General features: G+C 43.6%; 1 protein-coding gene across 1 annotated transcript in view; it reads right to left on the bottom strand.

Annotated features, from left to right (window-relative positions):
* The window catches only part of RAD23B (RAD23 nucleotide excision repair protein B), a 40,841-nt gene that overhangs the window by 14,827 nt on the left and 9,027 nt on the right, over positions 1-16,987 (bottom strand). Inside the window, exons 2-4 of the mRNA XM_075931374.1 lie at positions 4,991-5,072; positions 3,697-3,776; positions 1,598-1,908 (exon numbers count right to left, since the gene is read on the bottom strand). Coding sequence (XP_075787489.1) covers positions 1,598-1,908; positions 3,697-3,776; positions 4,991-5,072 — 473 coding nt within the window. The remainder of the gene's footprint in view (positions 1-1,597; positions 1,909-3,696; positions 3,777-4,990; positions 5,073-16,987) is intronic.

The raw sequence follows: 16,987 nt of genomic DNA, 5'->3' as shown, positions 1-16,987 counted from the left end.
ACATTGCCTTTAGGGCTGCGAAAAAGTGTAGGAGGGGGATCTACATAAACTACAGAAGTCAACAATAAAAGTGTTATTGACTTCAGTGGCAGACTAGTCAGGCCACTGCAGAGCAAAATCTCTGTATTTCCTTTTGAAGGACAACTGAGCAAATTTTATCCACTCCTGTGATGGAAGAATACCCTGCTCCCACAGTTTGTCTGAATCCACTTATAAAAAGGCAGCCATTCAGAAGCCATGGTAAAGATGGATGTGATTTCTTTAACATATAAAAGTAGTGTTCTGTAAAGACTACCACGCTATCATTAGACACCAACAAGATTAATCTGAGCTAGAAATGCTAAAGAGTGAAGGGAGATCTGTTTTTACTTGCCAACACCAGGGAAATCCACATCCATACTCCAGAGGACAGTTATTTAAGAAACAGCTTGAGCAAGTGGGTTTATGGTAAAGCCCCCTGTCAGAGTCTGACAAGATTTTAAAAAGAAAAAATTCCATTTTCGTTACTACATACTTCCTATCTCTAACTTAGATGTGGGTGTTTAAACCAAGACTTACTTCATATTCAGCCTCAAGTTTTACTTGTGGTCATCTGCCTTTTCTCACCCACCAGCTTGCGCCATCTTTGACTCACCTGGTCCCCCACCAGCTCATGCCATTGCTTGGGTGGATTTTAATGGTTACATTCCAAAAGAAAAAGTATTTAACAAAGGATAACTCACTTGCATGAGTATCCACATTTTACTCGTCTCTATCAGTATAGGAAGTCATTCATAACCAAGAACTATACCTCTTCATATCCTTTTGTGTGTTGGAGGTACTGGCTAACTACCATCTTAAAAACGAATAGGGAGGGCAAATAAAAACCTAGACAAGAGGCTCTCAACCTCTCAACTCCCCAGGACATACATATTGAAGGTCATTTGTAACAACCCACCTAAATTCCTACAAATTACTTCTGGTACAGATATTTTCTAATAGTGGTAAGTTGCAACTCAGTAACACTTTGGTAAGCTTAGTCAGAATCTTAGGGAATCTGTTCAGTAAAGGTAACAACAACAATAGATTCCTTATAAAATTATTCTTTCCAGAAACTAAATGAGATTCTGGTCAGGGTAAGAATTTAATCAACAATGACATCTAGTGCATCTGACTAAGATGTTTCAAAACATGATTTTGAGCTTCTGGTGGGCAAACCATTTAAGTCCCAAAGGGCTTTTCAGACATTAATTCACTATGAATCACAACTATGAATCACGATGCCACAGGAAAGCTTAGATGGGAAAACAGTCACAATAACTTTGTGACACGGCCAAGGTCAGAGAAGCCCGTGACAAAGCTGGAAACAGAACCTGGGTTTCTCAAACCCACAAGGCAGGGATTCAATCACAAGATCATCCTTTCCCTGAGAAAGTGTCATGCACTCTACAAAGCTTCACACCAGACAGTCAGCCATATAAAATCTATTGCAAAGGAGAAAAAAGTTGGCCATCTTTTCACTCTCACTTTAGTGACAGATTTAATTTAAATAAAGTAAAGAATAATGGCCAATCTGACATGGAATGGTTTCACCTATTTCTAAGTGGCCCATTCATACCTGTCAGTTGATATTGGGCTAAGAGCAGCTGTTGCCTCAACTGGCTTCTCTGCTGGTTTCTCTTCTTTAGTGGCACTTACAGGTTCAGGTTCAGAAGCCACTGCAGCTGGTGTTGGAGTGGTGGGGGTAGGACTTGGGGCGGGGGCTGGGACTGGGGCCGGAGCGGGAGCAGGAGCAGGAGCAGGGACTGGTAGAGGAGCTGGTGCAGGTGCAGGTGCAGTAGCTGTTGTAGTAGAGCTAACAGTAGTAGTGGTAGCATTTGATTGCTGCGTCGTAGCTGGTGATGGTGTTGGAGCAGCTGCTGCTTTGGGCTACAAAAACAATGAAACAGAATTAAGATGGCGCCTTTATCAGAGGCAACAGCACAGGGCAAGAAATAGTCAATCAGTGAGGGGAAGCTGGTTTTTAAACTGGCTCCCCTCACGGAGCAGCTTCCACCTGGCACCCTGCACTGCTGCCTCTGATACAGAGGCAATAACGCAGAGTGGCAGGGGGCTGGTTCTCCCGGGACTATAGAATAGTCGACTAACCGACTATTACGAATTCATGAGGTTATTCGACTATTCAATTAACCTACATTTAACATCCCTATTTTGCATGCTGCTTCCTCTTACCCTAACTTAAAGCAAGGTCGGATTCGCTTGTGCCTTGAAAACATGAAGTGCCAGGAATGGGGCTGTTTTCCATTAAATGGAAAGTGAGAGGGCAGAAACAGGAAGAACATGATACTGAGCGTGGCCACTGGGAGCAACTGCAGCACCAAGAGAGCAGCCAGCAGAGCTAGGGATCTGCCATCTTGCCTGCCTCCAGACCTGCTAAGAAGTCCCTCTGCACCAAACCTGGAGCTTGTTCCCCAGAATGGAGAGCCTTTAGGCAGTAGGGGGATGTCACTGGAGGGGTGGCAGCTCCCAGAGCCTACCACCCCACCTGTGGAAAGCCTGCAAGCCACAGGGGAAGAGGAAGGAGCAGCCCCCAGAGCCTGGCTCCCTGCCCAGACAACCTGCACACTCAGGGAGGCCCCACCTCAACAGCCTGCAGGAGGCATTGTAGGAGGGGGCGGCAGCTTCTGGAGTCTGGCCCCTCCCTATATAGCCTGCTGGCCACAAGGGGGGGAAGGAAGGGGGAAGAGGATGCTCGCACGGGTGCGCAGCCTCAGCTCCCCTGGGAGAAGATGCCACCAGAGCAGCACCATTCTTGCTGCCACGGGCAGCACTGGTAAGCCCCCCCGCCCTGACACACACACACCCCTCCCAGCCTCCTCCCTTGAGTCTTGCACCTCCCACTTGACTTCTGCACTCACTCACCCTGCCCTTCCTTAACCTACTATCAATCTGCCTAGATACTAAGAGAAACATCTTTAAAACACTGCAGAACATTTTAGTTATGTAGTTACCACTGAAGTCCATAGAAATCATTCAGTGCCTTCAATATAAATTAGTTAATAATTGTGACAGGTCTGCTATTACAAACACATGTTGATTTCTACAATTCTCTCCTTTGCCACTCATTGCTCGGGACACGTAAAACTTAATTTACATTCAGTATCAAGTCCCCATTTATGGTACCCATAATTTGTCAAAATGCACAGCATCACTTCCTTGAAAAAAAAAATTACATTTTTTCCTCTGCTGGTTTAAACTATTCAAGTTAATACAAAGAATCACAACCATGAGTTCTGAAAGCCAGGCACTGAAAACTTCAGAAGTCCTAAGCATGAGGATTTAATACTGGTCTTCCTTATTGAGAAATGAACTCATGAACAGGAGCACAAGAATGTAATCTAAGTAGGCAGAATAATACATGAAGGGATTGTAAGAAAAGGTTAATTCAGACCACACTTATCACCCGGGAAACAATGTATTTTTTGCATTCTAATAGTGTTCATTACTACTTGATACAATATTTATGCACAGTGACATAGATAAAGAACAAAGGTCCAACAATTTCCTCTACACACAACACATGAACAACAGAACTGAGAATTTAAACAGACTTTAGTGGTTCTGTCGCTACACACTTACCTGTGTAATGATCAGAACCACTGTATTAACTTTTTACCAAGTGGATGTGATTTTGATGAGAAAATTCCAACAACTTACTTTTGTCACCATAACCACCACAAAGTTCTTCTCATCGATTTTGTATTCCTTAAGAGCCGTATCATCATTAAGGATTTTACCTAGCAAGTTCAATATGAAAGTTATTGAGAAGTCATTTAACAGTTTGTTAGACTATCTGAATATTCTATTAGTGCCAACAGTACCAAGAAGTACCTCAAACGTAGCTTTACGCATAAGCAAAAGAAGAATGTTTTATCCCTAAGCTCTGGCTACAGAATTCCCAAACAACATTTCCTGCTGTGGCCTTCTATGGCACAAGTTATCTGAAGCCATTTCTGGCTATCCTGACAACACCAACAGTATCAAATATGCTCCATTATATTTAAATTAGGATGGGCATCTAAAAAAAGGTTTTTGTTCAGCCTCTCTCAAATCTGATCTTGTTAAACTCTAGACGACTTCAATGTATAGTAGGTTCAATCAAAATTTAAATTTGCCTACCATGCTTAAGAAAAAAAATTCAACACACTCCATGCTTTCTATCCTTCCTGCCTTATTGGTACTTTGATTGCTTTTCAGAGCCAGCAGCCGATCAGCATAAATGCATCTGCAGGAGGCAAGCTTGTGATTCTGCAACGTTCCCAATTTAGGCTTAGCAGACAAACACTAGCCTTATGCGAAACAGGTTTAATCCTTCTTTCATCCGGTCTTGCAAAAAATATTAGGGTACAGACAAAAACCAGTAGAACCTTTCTACTTTGTGCCACCGCTGTTGATTAGCACCTTTTGTTATCAATCAGAAGACGGTTAAGTATATTTAAGGTCACTTATATCCCAGTTTGGTTTAAAATTTCTTTATGCTACATAAATATTCTGTAAAAGTAGTCTCAGTTATAGCATCACTAAAGAAGATTAGAGAATACTATTTTACTATAAATCTGACTAATACCATCAGTTCTAACAGTCAGGTTTCCTGCAGTGACAGCAAGTCTTGAAGGAGGGCTGGGACTAACATACATATGCACTTTTACAACTGATCTCATGGCCACATCAGTGGGACTTAACACAATATGTGGCCTCAGGTGCAGTTAACAGGCTATTTTCCTGGCCTGTGGCACAAGAAGTCTGGGCCACTGAGGACATGACTAGAACAGTCTCTCTCACTCCGGAGATTCCACCTGGGAGTTGAAGGTAGACTTGAACCCTAAATGGTTTGGTCATTTGACCACCACGGGTGAAATGTGGATGCTGGGTTTGAATGGCCAAATGTTTGGCCAATAAAGGCAGCAAGTTTGAAATCTTCTGAAGTAAAGATTAGATCTGAAACGATTACCTGCATAAATTAGTTTTTGGCCAGCTACTGGGAAAGCATCTTTCCCCTTTTCTGATTCAATCTTCTCTTTCAGCGCCTTCACCTAAAGCATATAAAATTCTGGTTAGAGAAAAGCAGATTTACAAGTCAAACGCATTTTATTATCTAAGGCAAAAAATACTTGTATCCTAATACCCAAACTTAAGTCAACACTACTTGTGTCCTATGTAGCTGCTACATTATCAATAGCATTTCATTTTAAAATGCAGCTTACTATTAAGAGTAGCCCTGTAACAGACATGCACTATGGGTATGTCTACACTACAAAGTTAGTTCGAACTAACGGACGTTAGTTCGAACTAACTTTAATAGGTGCTACACTAGCGCTCCGCTAGTTCGAATTTGAATCGAACTAGCGGAGCGCTTAGTTCGAACTAGGTAAACCTCATTTTACGAGGACTAACGCCTAGTTCGAACTAGCTAGTTCGAACTAAGGGCTGTGTAGCCCTTTAGTTCGAACTAGTGGGAGGCTAGCCCTCCCCAGGTTTCCCTGGTGGCCACTCTGGCCAACACCAGGGAAACTCTATGCCCCCCTCCCGGCCCCGGACCCCTTAAAGGGGCACGGGCTGGCTACGGTGCCCGTGCCAGGTGCAAGCCTGCCAGCACCCAGCTAGCAGACCCTGCACCTGGCACGGCACAGAGCCACCCACCCGATGCCCCCCAGCCCACCCCCTCTTGCCGGGACCAGGCTGGCGGCTCCCGGGAGCTTGCCCTGGACCGCAAGAGGCGGGCACCTTCCTGGGCTAGTGCGGACATCGTGGACCTCGTCCACGATCTCCGCACTAGGCACAGGAAAGTGGCCGTCTAGGGCAGGAGAGCTGCCAGCCTGGCCACCCAGGACCAGGTGTGCATGAAAATCAAGGGGGTCCACTGAGACCCCCGACCCTGAGCCCTGAGCTTACAATGGCCATCCTGGGTCAGACCAAAGGTCCATCTAGCCCAGTAGCCTGTCTGCCAACAGCGGCCAACCCTAGGGACCCTGGAGGGGATGGACCGAAGACAATGACCAAGCCATTTGTCTCGTGCCATCCCTCTCCAGCCTTCCACAAACTTTGGGCAGGGACACCACTCCTACCCTCTGGCTAATACCACTCCATGGACCCAACCTCCATGACTTTATCTCACTTCCCTTTAAACTCTGTTCTAGTTGTAGCCTTCACAGCCTCCTGCAGCAAGGAGTTCCACAGGTTAACTATTTGCTTTGTCAAGAAGAACAACTTTCTCTTACTAGTTTCAAGCCTGCTACCCATTCCTTTCCTTTGGTGTCCTCTAGTCCTTCTTTATGGGAACTCAGGAAGAACTTTTCTGAATGCACCCTCTCCACCCAACCCCTGCTTTTAGAGACCTCTATCCTGTCCCCCCTCCGTCTCCTCTTTTCTAAGCTGAACAGTCCCAGTCTCTGTAGCCTTTCTTCATCTGGGACCTGTTCCCAACCCCTGATCATGTTAGTTGCCCTCCCCTCTCCCAGCCTTTCTCTTCCCCTCTCCCACCTCCTTTTCCCAGTCTCCCCCAGTTTTTTTTCAATAAAGACAGAGTCAATGTTGGAAGAAACGTTATCTTTATTTTGTACATCAATAAGAAGGGGGGCTAAGGAAGGGTAAGTGGAAGGAGGTGAGGGAGGAATGGGGTACGAGCCCCCGATGGGGAGGACTGGGCTGGCTCTGCGGGCTTCTGGGGGTGGAAGCTCTCCGGCAGCCCCCCAATTACTCCCTCTCCCCAGATGGCAGCCTGCGGCAAGTGCAGCCGGGCTGATGGCCGAGTGGTGTGATGTGCCCAGTGTGGGCACTCAGGGCACTCCAAGCCAGAACTTCTTTGCAAGCGGGGCACCCCTTAGAACTGTGTGTCCGGGGTGGGGGTCGGGACCCTTTAAGCGCAGCCCTCGGCTAGCCTGAGACAGCATCTCCATGCTCTAAGTCCTCCTTTTATGCCCTGCCGGCACTGCTTCCGGCCATCCTTAAGCCCTGTTCAGAGTCCACTCAATGTGGACTTGCTAGTTCGAACTAGCAAAACGCTAGTTCGAACTAGTTTTTACTTCTAGATGCGTTAGTTCGAACTAGCTTAGTTCGAATTAACTAAATCGAACTAAGTTAGTTCGAACTAGCGCTGTAGTGTAGACATACCCTTTGTTATTCAATATGTGATACAGTCATCGACTTAGATATTCACAAAAGCTGTCAAGTTATTTCTGGTGAAACCCGTTTTCCCCTATACTTTCTTACATCTTTCCTGCCATCACTTTGTTATGTAGCTCTTCCTTCTCCCTCTCTTCTAGTCTTCACTGTCCTTCCCCCTCCTCCATTTGATTTGATTCCTCTTTTTTCCATGGCACTTTATGCATTTTAATTTTAATTTGTTTCCATCAGCTTCTCCATGCAGGGCACAGAAACGAGGGCCCATTATTCAAGGGAAACCTCAAATGAGAAGCCACATCTTCCTCTTTCTCCAGCTGCTGGAGAGATGAATGTGCTGATTAAGGATGTTAAATTGCGGTTAACTGACTAGTCGTGTAGTCGATGGAAATTCCATCAACTAATTGATAGGTACTTCCGCATTCCTCCTTTGAAATGTACAAGAGCCCACGCTGGGGCTCTTGTACATTTCAAAGGAGGAATGTGGAACTCCGCATGCAGCCCTGGCCCAGTGGGAAGTCCCGCTGACTCTGGGCTGCACACGGGTGCCAGCTTTGAAATGTAGTATGGGCGCTCGCACATTTCAAAGCCATGGAGCCTGGGGTCAGCAGGGGACTTCTCATCTGACCCCAGGTTCTGCGGAAATGCTGTGCCGAGCCCTGGATCAGCTGAGGAGTCCCCAGCTGACCCCGGGTTCCCTGTCTGCCCCCTTTGAAATGTCCCCGGCTCAGCAGTGCAGTGCTGCCACTTTGAAGTACCCCTTTCCTCTCCCTTTGCTGCCTCTATCTCAGAGGCAGCAAGAGGAGAGCAGGGAAATCGACTAGTTGACAGACTAAATGCTTATCGGATAGTCCATTAGTCCTTAACATCCTTAGTGCTGATATTGCCATTAGACATGCTGCCCTGAGACCTACCAGAAGCTTTCTCATACCAACCTCCCAAGCTAAACAGTTGTATTTCTATTGGGAAATCTAGTTAGACTCTTGGCTTTGGATATGTTACAACTCTATGACTTCTACATGGCTTTAGCATGAACAGGATTTTCTTTGTTTATAAATGGCTCTCTATTCCCCTTTGAATTTTTCCTGCAATGCTACTGACTTTCTGACAAGCTGCATTATCTTTTATATTTACTTTAAATAAAATGCCAGTTTTATCCAATGTTTGCTCCAAAGAGGCTTTACATGGAGTCTATAAAACTATCAATATTCAGACGTGAATTCTTCCTAGATTACAACTAGAGGCTGAAGGTCATTCACCTTGTTTTGAAAACATGAACTTGGTCTGTATCATGTTACCACAAACAAACAAAAAATCTGTAAATGTCATCTGTAAGTTTGATAAAGTTTTAGGGCAGGGGTGGCCAACCCGCAGCTCTAACTGTATGCGGCTATTTGGTTAAAGAAATGCGGTTCTTCTTCTGAGCTGCGAGCCCAGATTGCTTATAGCTGGCCTCTCTGCACACGCACCGCAGCGCCTGGAGGAAGAAGTGTGTGACGATGGCTCCAGGACTCAAGCATTGGGTTCAAGTGGCGGGGAGGGTGAGGAAGCTGGGGGTGTCTGGCTCTGGAGGAAAGGAGGGGGATTGGGTTAGATTGGTGGAGTCTGAAGCTCCTTAAACTCAAAGTCTTCATGGATGCAAAATAAGGCAGCCAACACAGATGTCATATTTAAATTCCAGTGCAAAAAAAAGAATCAGCATGTACCTGGTTTACATTGTGTTTCTTTAAAGAAAATTCAGAGGCTATTGTTTGCCAGGCTGAAGCAATTATTCTGAGATAGGAGTCTCTCCCTTCTTGTTTTTGAACCTCTTATATTTGCAGTCTGGGACAGACCTGAAAGTTTAGAACTTTAAAAAAAAGCCATAATCTTCATAAGCAAAAAATGAGGAAACCATACTAGAGATCAACAAGCTGGAGTCACACAAGCACTTCAAATTGTGCTAATTTACTTCTCAGTTCGGTTTAATTTAAAAAACCGCACAGGACATAATAAAGCAGTAGTGTTAAATGTAAAATACATGATGGGGAGCTTTTTTTTTATTATTTTAAGTGTGAGAATATTATTGTATTTTTTAAGGTTTTTTTTTTTTTAAACTTTGATGTTTGTTCCTTATCAAGTTCTCTGAAGAGCTATGGACTGACCATGGATTTTTTAAGTGACTAGAAACTTTTGTATTGGTTTTTGTCTGAAATGTCCTGTAATGTTATTTTTATCACTATACTTTGTGTACTATATCTATCTAAAAAATAAATATATAATACAGTAAAACTCCAATTGTCCGGCAATCCTGACAGTCCGGGTTCCAGTTGGTGACAGAAGTGCTCCAGCCAGCCGGACAATTGGAGTTTCTATGAGCCCCATGTGTGCTCACGGGCTGGGAAAGGGAAAGAGAGGACAGGGGAAGGTGATTATACCCCTGTGACGGGTCTGCTGGGACCAGCACTACGTCTAGCTGGGGGGGCGGGATCGGCGCAGCGTGAGGCGAACCCTCCACCGTTTTGCAGGGAGGCGGAGGAAGCCCTGCACAGCGGAACCAACCCGGCAGCACGCCAGCTGCTCTGCTCAGCCACTTCCCCAAGTCCGCCACTGCCGCTTGCAACCGCAGCTGGCCTGTCGCTGGCGGCTGCGCAGGCCTTCCCTCGCCTCCCTACAAAACAGTGGAGGGTTCGCCCCTTGCCACACCATTCCCTGCTGTCGCCGCCTCCCCTCCCCCCGCCAGTCGCAGTGCGGGTCCTGGCAGACCCATCACAGCCCCCGCCCCCTCACCCTCACCGGAGTACCTCCTGATACTCCAGCATATCCGATAATCCAGCACCCCCTGGGTCCCAAAGGTGCTGGATTATTGGAAATCTACTATACGTGGCTCTTTGCACTCTATCCATCGCTATTTTGGCTCTTTATCTCTAACTGGTTGGCCACCCATTTTGGGGGACTATCATCATATATAATTTTAAATGAGATTTACATCCCTAACTGTGCGTACAACGATGAAGCTGTTGTAAGATGCGCAGTATAGCTGCTCTTAGTCTCCTGGAGATAAAACAGAACTACCCCCATGATGGGCACTCACTGGCAGAGGGAAGAGCAGCTCCTGCTAATGAAGCCCTGTCCACTGCAGCACTTTTCATTGCGAAAACTTGTGCCATCCAGGAGGGTATTTTTTTCACGCCCCCGAGTGACAAAAGTTAACAATAATAGTGCAAATGCTGAAAAAAACCTAGATCAATATACTAGCTATTCTCACCGATAAGAGCAATCGATGGCTGAAATTTTAGCAGGAAAGTAGCTCTAATGACTTGAATAAGGAACACTGAGTTCAAAAAGGCGGTGTTAAAAAAAAATGGAAACAACAAAACCACATAGGATGCAAGGCCAAAATACACTCTTCTACACCAGGGTCACTGATATTTTTTGACTAGACTGAGCCATAAGATATAAAATTGAAGTGTTCCACAATTAGTTTACAACAAGTTGATGGTAATTTGAGAAAAGCTGTAAGAAACATTTAATTACAATATAACAACAGTCGAACTGTAATTTCAGAAAAACTTAAGGCCAAGATACCTAGAAAAAAAAGTTCATCCAAATTTAACTAATCCACTTCAAATTCACACCCTTGAATTTGGCTTAATCTTCCTGAACATTCCTGTGTAGACAAGCCTACAGTTTTCCATCAGTTTAAAAACAAGATGCATCAATTTTTGATATTGTGGTCCAGATTATCTTTAGTCATGTTTGTGCAACTCCCCAGATATCAAAGTGGATGCACAAGGTCAAATGTAGTCATAAATTAAGAGAAACTATTTGCCAGCTGAATGTATTACCATTCTATGCAATACTCAAATGAGGGATGTAAATATCGATCAAAATAGTTAACTGGGTAAATGATTAAAATTATATTGCTTAACCAGTTAAAAGTTGGTGGGCATAGGACAGCTAAGGTGGGGGAGCTCTTACTGGGACCTCCCAACTTGGCCAGTTCCAGACCAGCCAACATTTATTTGCTAAACTTAAAGGATCCCAATCACACCCTAAAGAAACAATCATTTTAAACTGAAGTGGTTGTTTCCCTGAGGAAAAAAAAAACCAGAATGAGGAGTTTTCTGCTGTTACCAACTCTGTTACCTCTCACACAACATGTATTTCAGTTCAGATACCAACAGACTTCAGCTACTAAAATAACTGAATTCTATTTCAAGACATTCCAGCTATAATTAGGTTCTGCAACTGTAAACTCCTCTGGTCTTTTGGGCTATCCAGCCAAGGCAATCCTCGCCTGAAGAAGGCATATGAGTAACACTAGACATGTGTCATGGCTGTCATTATAGAATCAATCATGTTTGTTTTTACTTATGACTCAATTTTATATTAAGCCATTTGATCTCAAAAACATGAAGCAACTCAGGTTTCACTAAGAGCTACCAAGTTAAATCTTTGAGTAGCTATGACACAAACCAATTGCTGAGCAGCACCACCAGATTAGGAGAGAACCGAACACTTAAACTGACTGGCACATTTGAAAAGCAAGCAGAGCAACTAAAGAAACATCCATATCTTTACAACCATTCTTCTCAAAGCACACTACCAACCAGGAAAACATCCAGCCTGCAGAGTAAGCATTCTACATAACCCCTTTTCAAAGGCACCAAAGCTTGACAACACCTAATCTAGCAGTTGCGAACAGCTACCAATGTAGCAAGAGTCCTGCAAGCTCCCCTGCTTTGCTCCTGAAATGTACAAGAGCCTTCCCAGCACTCTTGTACATTTAAAAGCAGGGCGCACAAGGCCAGTGGGGAACTGCTTGAGTCCCCCACTGGCCATGCTTCCGGTGCTTCCACCTTTGAAATGTAGGGCTCTTGCTACACTTCAGAGTTGGAGGCATCCTTATCAAATGCAAATTACATCGACTATTGGATTTAGGGATGTTAAATAGCGATTAATTTGCTAGTCGAGTAGTCGATGGAATTTTCATTAACTAGTCGATAAGCACTTCCATGTTCCACCTTTGAAATGTGCATGGAGCACCGCTGACTCCGGGTTCCACTTGGGTGCTTCTGTTTTGAAATGCACAAGACTCCGGGGCTGGCCCCAGGCTCCATGCTACACTTCCTCTTGTACATTTCAAAGCTGGCAAGCCCTGGAGCCCAGGGCCAGCCCCCAGCTGATCCTGCATTCCACGTGGCGCTGCCTCTTTGAAATGCCACAAAGAGTCTGGGAGGGAGGAGGAGAAGGTGGTCTGGGAAGTCCCCAGCTGATCCTGGGCTCCATGCTGCCGCTTTGAAATGCCACGAGGAGCAGCTGACCCCAGGCTTTATGCAGCGCTGCCACTTTTAAGTACCCCATCTTCTCCCCCTCCTTGCTGCCGCCATCTGATAGAGGCGGGGGAGGGGGAACGACTAGTCGACTATCCAAAAAGCATTTGCTTATCGGATAGTTGGCTAGTCCTTTACATCCCTAATTCGATTGTTAAATTTGACATCCTCAGTAGCTATGTCAAACTAACTTAAGCATTGGGGCAGGTTTTACACAAGTTATTTCATAGCTAGCTGGTTTCATTCAGCTACAAAATTTTAGAGGGACTGTAGCAAGGTTTCTATTGGCCTCCACAGCTGATAGCTCTCATGATTAGCCCAGCAGAGTCATGCAGACTGAGGTGCTGCCTCTCACATATACCACTAATTAAGGTAGAACATATAATGTGTAATAGTCCTTGAATCCTTCAAGTTCCCAACTGGGGATGAAGTAATTGGAAGAATTCCTATACTATCAGCAAATGTAAACATTCCGAAAAACTACATGCTGATGCTTTTAGAAGAAGTGCCTCACCCACGTATCACTCTGTCTGCAACAAATCTAGTTCTTTGTTAGGGCCTGGTGGGTTTTTCCTCCACTCTAATGGCCTAGCTCAGTGGTCCCTAACCTTTTGGGGGTGCCATGCGCCTGGGGTGGAGGGCAGGCACTGGTCACCCACACATGCGCTGGGCACAAGAATGGCTCAGGCCAGGTGGGCGCACATAAATGCTCCGGCGGGCGCCATGGCACCCTCAGGCACCACGTTGGGGACCCCAGCCTAGCTATAAAGTAAGCAAAGTATTCTCCGCTTTAAATTCCTCCCTCCCTTATTACCTGCAACTACACAGTATGAAGACCAAGACACTCTGAATAAACTGAATGTTTATATAAGGTAAAAATGCTCTTATTGCAAACTTGAAAGTCAGAAAATGCAAGAGTTAAGGCTCCTAAAGCAACCCTACAATAACTCTCAGTAAGCATGTCCTTTTTATTCTTGTTTTTCTTTAAAATTCAATTTATAATACAAAATTATCACATTACCACTTCACCTTTTGCATTGTAGCTTTCTCTCTAAAACCTTAAACATGGCATTACAAATAAAACTAAACTTCATAAGAGAAATTGCTGATGCTTAACTCAGTTTGGCATTTAAATAGTCCCATTGGGCTGTACCCATAACAGAAAGTTTAATGAAGGTGATAAAGCCAAGTTCTTTTCTATATATTGTTTGGCTGAATACAAAGCTAGTGGGCAGGTATTTTTTGCTTGTGATGGCTCTCTTGGTATTTGACAGCTGGGAACTCATTCTTTTCAAACAAAAGCCTATACCATACAGACCAATCAAGCATAGATTTTGAACACCCTAAAATCCACACGATTCACAATTCCCTCATGTGGAGGATGTGAAGGATTTACAGGCATCAGCGTACAAACGCTACACCCAGTAGATGCCTAAAAATAGTAGTGACAGAAGTGTCAGTCTAGGCAGAGAAAATAGACACTGATTTTTTAGGGGGAAGCACTGTATCATTAGGATCCAATAAAATCTTAGATGCCTACCTACAAAGCAAGCTTATTTAAAAAAAATGTGTAAAGTAGTTGGGTACATGCCAAATGAGCAGTATTTACAAACCAAATTTCAAAGTTCAGTTAGCTAGTCAGGTTTCAGTAAAGTGCAGTAATAATCAAGCTGTGAAACACAAATTTGGGAGTCCATGAACAGTTCTTCCGCCCCACCCCCAAACTTTAAGTCACCTTTCAGCTGAAACCTTTCACCTGCAGGGATTTCTTTTTTCAACTGGTGAGGGACAATACAGAGTAACAAATGGCTCTGCAGACTATGTCTGCAACAACTGCTTGAATAGATTTTTTTGCTCTCCCCTACTTAGAACACCACTTTAGAAGCTTAAAATAAGCTTCTCACTAACCAACCCTCTGATTTAAACTGAACTGTCACCAGTCTCACAGTTTTGGTAATGACTGTGCAGAAATAAAGTGACATCAAATTGTTCACAGGTCTCAAATAAATACTGGCCCCTTGTTTCTTGTAACATCACTTTGACATATTAAAAGCAAAAGGTTTAATCTGGTGGGAACGGTCATGTTCCTTGTCACAATTAGCACTCATTCAGTATCAGGAGCTTTCCAGGATGGATCCTTGGTAAATAAGTCAACTACTGATTTTAAAAGTGCATTTTCTACTTCTACTATGGAGTTCAACGAGAATCCCAGGAAACCATGTATATTCAAAAAGAGACCGATTACACTGAGTTGCTACCTACTGCAATTAAACCACTGCAAGATACCCACTGTGGACAAGCATCACATTAATGGCCTGTCTGACTAACTCTTAAGTGGAGCTCATAGACTGCACTGAAGTAATCACCACTTTTAAATATTTAACCTTTGTAATAACCAAAGGGATGTTGGTTTTATTTAATTCCATTTGCTTGAGCATTTGGTTAGTTTTTTCTACCACCTTCTGATCCAGTTACTACAGCAGGGGGAGTGGATGGATGAGCATTTGCATCACATGCCCCATTAATACCTGGTTCAGGCAAGCTAAGGATCCAACCAACAGGCTAAATTTAGTGATGAATACTGGTCACGTACCCACCAAGTTGACAAATGCAGCAGCAGCTTTAAGTTCAAATGGATTGTTAAGTACATGAATAGCGGATTCATCAAAGCATATAAAGTTTTCAACCATCTTATAAGTTCGGTAGGTTGTTCACAAAATATTTAAACCAAAACATTTTACACTTTTTTCATATTCACCTTTGAATACAAACTAGTGCTCACTTTTTGGTTCTCAAGCACGATGATACCATATACTGACTGTTGAAAGTCAGCCCATATTAGTGCTGCTAGATCAAGTAAATTCTGTTATTCCCCCGTTAAATCCGTAAAGTACAAGAAAAAACACACAAGGGACCAGGTATCAGGGGAATGACCAGATTTCAAAGTACATGATACAGTTTTCACACCCGTGAATTTGGTAGGGCCCTAAGCATATGGCAGCAAAGAGGGGAGGGGATTAAATAAACTCCTTTTCTTCAGAATTAAAGCACTTTTTAAACGCTTATAGGCTTTTCTCTGTGGAGCTATACTTTTGTACGTGTACCAAATTTACACAGTTCTTCCCCCAGTTTGCAGAGAGGCAGCTCCAGTAATACTGTTGTCCCAAGATTTCTCAAGCAGCACCAAGGAAAGACTAACATTTAAGTTTCTATTCTCATTTTGAAAAACCCTATGTACAGGAATGAAGACGCACAAGCAAGAGTCACATCAACATCACTCTGCTGCTGTCTCGAAAAAGCTCTGAGCAGTAAGGACAAGCAGTGGAGCTGTTAAAAAGAGAAATGGCCCCTCCAAAAAGAGAGGTTTATCAGCCCAGCAGTCAAGACTAAGACAAGTGTAAGATTTCTTCTTCCAGTAGAAAAGCAGGGACAGACTTGGTATCTCAGACATCTGTGATAGGTGACACACAAGACAGAATTTTGCCAGGAATTTTTATTTGCCTTCCCAATACTTGGAAGTTTTGGGAGGAATGGCACAGCAAGACAGAAGAAAAAGGAGAAATCCAATTGGATTTATAATTGCTAGACCTTGCGTGCATATGGGTAGATAGTTTGGACCTATCATAAGAAGTTATAGTAAATTTTCCAAAGCACTGATCTACATTCCCAAGATTTCCACCTTATTCTTAATTTTTGCTAAGGGTTCATCAAACTCTTCTGCCAGCTTTTCTAAACTCTGGGATGCAAATTACTTAGACCTGCGGATTCATAAATATCTAACTTTAAGTAGCAACTGTTTAAAATCCTCATGAATTACTACAGCAATGGAAACCATAATCATATTCTACAATTACCTGGACTTTTCTGCAAACAAATATTCATTGAATATTATTGTATTTGTTAACACACAGCCCACATAAGTGTATAGAAAAGTAAGCTTGATAGTTGACTGCTGGTGCTCTGAACTTCATCCAAAGAAAGGTGTGATCACTGAAAGGAATACAACACAAAATAAACTATCCATTTTGGATTTTTTTTAAAGTTCTATTACTACAATTAAAGTAGGAATACAAAAATTAATAGAGGTGTAAGCACATAAGGTTAGAGAAGAGTTATGTGTAGGGATGTGAAAGGTTAACCAGTGGGGGCTGGAGCAGCTCCCTGTTTACCATCGGAAGGGGGCTGTTCCAGCCCCACAGAGCCAACTGTGGACAAAGGCTGTTAGGGCAGACTGGAGAAGCAACCTGCCTGCGGAGCCCAGCCATAGCATGCCTCCTGTCACCGTTAACAGGTTAAACTTCACTTGCAGCCAGTTAACCAATTACACCAGATTTTACATCCCTATCTTGATGATCAATGAACGATTGCAAAAATAGTAGCTTCAAAATTCTGTGCTCTTAGAATCAACATTTAGTATAATTTTTTGCTTTATAATTTATCATGGTTTCCTCCAAATGAAGATGTGTGGGCAAACTTTTTTTTTTTTTTTGGGGGGGGGGGGGGAGGCGGGAGAG

Source organism: Pelodiscus sinensis, chromosome 6 (assembly GCF_049634645.1).
Source record: "Pelodiscus sinensis isolate JC-2024 chromosome 6, ASM4963464v1, whole genome shotgun sequence".
Classification (NCBI taxonomy): domain Eukaryota; kingdom Metazoa; phylum Chordata; order Testudines; family Trionychidae; genus Pelodiscus; species Pelodiscus sinensis.
This window is presented reverse-complemented; position numbering and strand designations above follow the sequence as displayed.